General features: G+C 43.9%; 1 protein-coding gene across 1 annotated transcript in view; it reads left to right on the top strand.

The window, feature by feature from the left end:
* The first annotated feature begins 1,615 nt into the window (after nt 1-1,615).
* ADARB2 (adenosine deaminase RNA specific B2 (inactive)) overlaps nt 1,616-6,000 on the top strand; it is a 539,119-nt gene continuing 534,734 nt past the window's right edge. Inside the window, exon 1 of the mRNA XM_054436886.1 lies at nt 1,616-2,053. Coding sequence (XP_054292861.1) covers nt 1,954-2,053 — 100 coding nt within the window. The 5' untranslated portion in view covers nt 1,616-1,953. The remainder of the gene's footprint in view (nt 2,054-6,000) is intronic.

The raw sequence follows: 6,000 nt of genomic DNA, 5'->3' as shown, positions 1-6,000 counted from the left end.
CGCTGGGAATTATCAGCAGAGCTGAGCGGTGCTGTCATGGGAACAGGGTTGTTGAAGCCAGCACTGAAAAGGGGTGTTGGTTTGATGGTGGTCCCCAGTCTGACTTGGACTAGAAGGTTCAACATTCTAAAAGGAAAACACAGAAGCCCTGTCTTTCTGAGGCCTGTCTGTAACATACGCTCATTCCTTCCAAACTGTTTGCTGGAAAAAATTTAATAAACAATCATAGAGTAATTAACAGGTTCCAGTTCCTGTCTCTACTGGTTGATACTGACTCGATGAGTATGAATGAACTTATGAGGTGGGTGACGTTGTTATCCCCAGTTTACAGATGAGGAAACTGAGGCACGGTTTAACTTACCCAAGGTCATAGCAGTAAAGATTTGAAATCAAATGTCTTACTCTCTCTCATCAATGAAAACTGAGCTACGATCTGTCAGCTCAGCACATAACAACACAGGAACATCATAATTATTTCCAATGTTCCCCACAGTGATTATTTTTTCTTATAATAAAAATTATCTGGAAATTTCTAGGCCCATAAGCAGCTTGAAAAGGTTGCATGTGAGGCAATGAATAGCAGAAATATTTGTGTGCCATTTTTATATTAACATGTTAATGTGTGCTAATGAATTTTAGAGTGGATTTTTTTAAAAACATGACTTGTAATTAAAAGCTTATGTGATTTAAATACAAGATGCAATGATGATTACCAGATTATATTCCTCTTTATATTTTACATAAGACTTCCAGGGTTCCATAAGTATAATCTTGAAACATAGGACATTCCTGGGGAAAAAAAAATTGCTTAAAACTGTTTCAATGTACAATCCACCTCTTTGTAAATGTTACTTTCTTTCATCCAAATATTACCTTTGGCAACAAAACTCTCCGATGAGAGCCTTCTCTTCCTTTTGTGTCATTGTTCCCTAAATAAAGCAACACATGAAATTCCTGATGGCAAAAATCAGACTCAGATCCCAAAACCTCTGTCTTTATGCAAGATTTATCTTTTGCATTGGAAACGGCCAAGGAATATACAGAGGGGGAAAGAAGAGGCAAACAGACAAGCAAACAGACAAGCATGCAGGCTCTGAGGAATAAATACCCCTCAGGACGCTGTCTCCTGGGGAAATGCAAACCTCAGTCCGTTTCTGAGGAAGTGCGGTCTCTGCATTTCTGAAAGAGGTATTTCCCCCCCTTGACGCAAGGAGCGTGGTAACGAATTGACTAGTTAAAAACTGTTGGTTGGAAAAACACGTCCCTGTGTCTTTCTGAGCAGGGCGAGCTGAGCTGTCCGCGTGGCTGCGGCAGGAGGCCTCGTCCTCCCGGGCAGGGTCCCTCCCGGAGGCTCCCCCGGTCTCTCCCAGACGCACCCGTGCCGCGTCCTTGCTCCCCGGGAGCAGCCTCCCTCCAGCCGCCGGTCCTGGGAGCTTCACCGTCCAAACGGGAGCTGAGTTTGCAAGCTGCCAGGCGGCGGTGCGGCTGGTGCTGCTGCTGATGTCAGAGCCAGAAAGCAGTTGTGATTGGATCTAATTAGACGCTGCTGCAGCAAATAGACAAGCTCCCTGCGTGATTGGCTTCAAAGTGGCTGGTGCCAAACAACTAGCAGAGGCGCAAAAGTAGCCTCCCTGCGCTGGAAGCCCAGAGCAGGAGGCAGAGCCCGCGGGAAGCTCGGAGCACTCAGGACGCCGCGCGCCCTTCCCCACCCTCCCTGACCAGGGAGCAGCTCGCTCCAGGCGCCCAGCCGAGGCCCCCAGCCCAGAGGGAGCAAGTCATAGAGAACAATTCGAGAGACGGAGCGCGCTCTCCCGCTTAGTTCTGAAAAGTGAGTCGCTCCCGTGTTTGCAACCTCAAGCTTCGCAGCAGCAGCGGCGGCGGCGGCTGCCGGGAAGGAGGCAGGTGCAGGTGCAGGAGGGAGGCAGCTCTGGGCTTCGCGCCTGGGTCTCGGCCATGGCCTCGGTCCTGGGGAGCGGCAGAGGTTCTGGAGGGCTGAGCAGTCAACTCAAATGCAAGTCCAAGAGGAGGAGGAGGAGGAGGTCCAAGCGGAAAGGTAAGGACAGCGTGGCGCGCCGGCCCCTGCCCCCCTTCACCCCCAGCTTCTCCACCCCAGCCTCTCATGGGGTCTCTGGGCTTGTCCGTTGTGAGCAGCTTCACTTTGGGGTGCTGGCGGGATGGCTGCTCCGTGCGGGGCGCTCGGGAGTTCAGATCCCGTGGAAATGTCTGGGGCCTCCTCTAGCCCAGAGGGGACAGTGAGCAGCCACGCGGCGACATGTTTGAGGGACGGGGACGAAGTGGGGCGAGGGCGGCGAGGAGCTCCCCGTGGACCCCGCGCGTCTCCAGGCCCCGCAGGCCCCAGTGGCCCTCCGGGCTGGCACTGCCTTCCACCCTCCGGAGGCCACCTCGTCTCGCGGTGCCAAAGGAATTACCCAAAAACGGGGGAACGAGCCCTCGCGCCAGCTACACCCATCCAAACTGTCCCGGAGGAAGGGATAGGTGAAGCCCTGCGATCGCCTCCCCAAATTAGCTGGCAGTTTTTACTCAATGTGGTGCCCGTCGATTTGTAAACATTGGGACGTAAAGAGAACATTGGTCTCGTCCTTGGAGAAATAAGCAAAAATGAATACAGGAAAACAGAAAGAAGCATCATATTTTGTTAGTGGTAGAAAAAAAGCCTCTAACCAGGAAAGCAGGAAGAGCAGCCGGCTGACAGTCGCCACTGACAAACTCAGCTGTGCCTTGTTACTGATATTCCTGGGGCTGGGCCGCGCTGAAGTTAGTCAATGCTACAGCAAGCGAGGGCTTTCACACTGGGGATTGTGCAAAATTAGCAATCGCTCCAATATGACAGCAATGCCCCCAGTGCCATCGTAGCCTGCGTGCATGCCAGGAATAATTAAAAGATTCTTCTCATGCCGACCCTTCTCTCCTAGAGGAACCTGTGTTATTGTCAGCTCCTAGTGAGACTGCAGGAAAAAGTTCAGTTCTAATCATGATTTGAAATGTGCTGATTTTTTTTTAAGTGAGGTAGAAGTATAAAGAACGGTTGGAAAAACACAGCTAGAATTGATCAGCTTTGCCAGTTGTTTGAAAGCAGGAGGCAACGTTAGGTGTGTTTGGGGTTGTCCATCTTTCCTGGAGAATTTTCATCTTTGCATTGGCCTAAGATAAGTTTCTACCAGACCGTTTCCTGACTGCCCTCGAATCGTCACCAGGTCCTTTATTGCTTCTTCCAATAATAGAAATTATCCAGACAGTCTGCAGGCATAAATGTCAATAGCAAACTGTCATTCATTATGACCGAACGTCAGGACCACTGGGAGGGATTGGCCCCCACAACTTCCTCAAAAGGTTTTGGAGCATTTGGTTTCAGAAGGGGGGTGATGTTGTGGTTCTCATTTACCTCTCAGCTGCTAAGTGTGCTCTTGCGATTCACTTTGTTGTTTGAAATTATCATTTTGAAACAGACCTGTTAGTGTCCTCCAAAGATAATGCCAACACAAAGTGGCATTGATATTGAGAAAGTCACCGGATTGAATAATGAATATGACTTTTAAAAGAGGAAAAAGGAAGCATCATCTTTACACTTCAAGTGTTCACATTTCCCAATATTTTTTGATTAGTCTATTTAAATATTTAGAGTTGAAGAATGTGGAGTAATAGTTCGCAGTAATGCAGTTTATAGCAATATAAACAGGAGAAAAGTGTTGCCTTTCTCCAAATTCACTTGCCTTACCAGGAAGCGTCGGTCATGCTAGCTTAGAAAGTATTCAATTTAGGGGGAAAAAGGAAATCTGGGGAAAGACTCCATTTGCTATAAACTTAACTTTAGCATTCAAAATAAAACTCCTATAGCAAATATTTCCATACCTTGGTTATTTTGAATATATCAAGTCCCTTAATTTTCATAGCCAAAAATTGAAGCAGGAAAGGGCATTCAGGATTTGTACTCTGATTTCTGTTACGAAGAGATTTCTGGTGTGCGGGAGAATTTCCCACGGCACCTGCCAGCAGCTATCTTGATAGGAAAGTCAAATCAAACTGCTAAATACTCAATTTTTGGGGAAACGTTAACCACTTAGATGTACCTGATCAAATTAAAAGGCAACATAACCAGCTAAGAGACACATTAAATAATTATTTGCATTTTCCTGGGAATTGATTACTTCATCTATAATACCTAGTTATTACAGATGCTGATTTTTTTATTTTATAAAAAACAGTGGTGAGTTTAAATTATGTTCTAATTGTCATGAATCTTAACAACCATAAATGAATAGAATAACCTCAATTGTAAGCTTATCTGATATTAAAACTCTATACTTGCCACAATTTAAAATCCACGTGTGTATGAGAGACTGGAATTCTAGTGTGACTCTATTGGGTGCTGACTGAAGACACTGACAGAAGCACAAGGTAAGGGCTGTTCTTATGGGGGAATGAAGACAATTAAGATACATGCCTGTGAGATGCGTATTTCCACCTAGTCTAAGGGACAAGAAGCATTTTTGAAGATGCATGATAACTTTAATTTCCCAGTGTGGTGACATCTGGCTCCTTTTCTATGTGTGACTCTGAGAGTGACTTTGGCATGATATGCTTCTTATCAAAATGATCTGTGAGCTCTGAAATAAAGCATACCGGGGCTACAGCTGAAGTGTGGTCAGGACACAATACTTTCCTTAAGTATAATCCATAGTCTTGGAAATGATATTTTTTCCTATGGAAGGTATATTTTAGTTACAATGCCACAAAGAAAGCTGTATGTATCTTTAAAAAAAAAAAAAAAACACCTTTGTCACAGAATATGACTTTCAGGTATTATTTGGCAGAAACCTGTATTTCTCTCTCAGATAAACTTTAAAGAAGATTCTCAGAATATGTCTCCCCACACATCAATCCTACTTCTGTTATTTTACTGGGACCTAGTGTTGCACAATTTTGCATTTTCTGTGTTATTTTTCTGCAGGGACTTTCTTTTAGAAATTATTCATAAATGGTTTAAATTTTTCATGTAAATGAAAGAATGCCAAAATTTGACTCTCATATGAGAGAACAAGCTGCTGGGGAAAAAAAAAAAAAAAAAAAAAAAACTGTGAGAAGGACAGGGAAAACCTCTCTCATTTTTACATCGATGGCAAAGCAATGTTCATATCCCATGACACATGCCAGACACGTCAGTGTGTCCCGCGCCTGCCTCACTCAGAGGCGTTCGGAAAATAGTAGCACTTGGAGTTTATGGAGACTGTTACCTGCCATCACTAAATAACCCTGGAGTTCATTTCTCACAGACAGCACCAGGAGATTGCACTTTATTTTATAGTTCTTGGTAGAATTATACAAGGTAATTATGTACAACCAAGTCCATATTATGTGGTTATATAGAATATCTGCCTGTCTTAGAAAATAGCTCAATGTGTAAGTATAAAAAAGGATACATTTTAACCAAAAAGTAATAAAGAAAAAGATTTTTTTTGGTTAATATCAGTTCAACCAGGTAGAATAAGAGGCAGAACTCATCAAAACATTATAGTATATAAAAATAAATCACTTTAAAATATGCCAATAATTCTCTGAACCCTGGAATAACTTCAGGGTAATATGTATGAGGAATTTCTTAAATGTTTTTAGTTATTAAAACAGTGCATATATTCTGTTTTGTTTATCTGTTTTTCTCTTGCGAATGTATTTTTTTTTTCTAAAAGAAGCTGTGCATTGGCATGAAAGGCATTTTGCAAATGAAATATTTTTAATCTTCTACCCATTACGGTGTACAATGTGTAAAATGACTGAAGTTTCCAGAATTTTTCTTTGAAAAAGGCTCTTTCAAGGCAAACATATTTGGAAATAGATCGAGAGCCAATCCAAAATAGGCTGGTTCCACAAGGTACATTGGAGGCTGGGGTTTTTAGAAGCGGCGTGTCAATCTTCATAGAGTGGAAAGGGGAAGGGGCTTCGGGGGTGACTGGCCATGCAGGATCAGCAATCATCCGGGGCCGG

The sequence above is a fragment of the Pongo pygmaeus genome, chromosome 8 (genome assembly GCF_028885625.2).
Source record: "Pongo pygmaeus isolate AG05252 chromosome 8, NHGRI_mPonPyg2-v2.0_pri, whole genome shotgun sequence".
In the NCBI taxonomy this organism is placed as follows: domain Eukaryota; kingdom Metazoa; phylum Chordata; class Mammalia; order Primates; family Hominidae; genus Pongo; species Pongo pygmaeus.
Note: the sequence above shows the minus strand (reverse complement) of the source record. Positions and strands in the feature narration are given on the sequence as shown.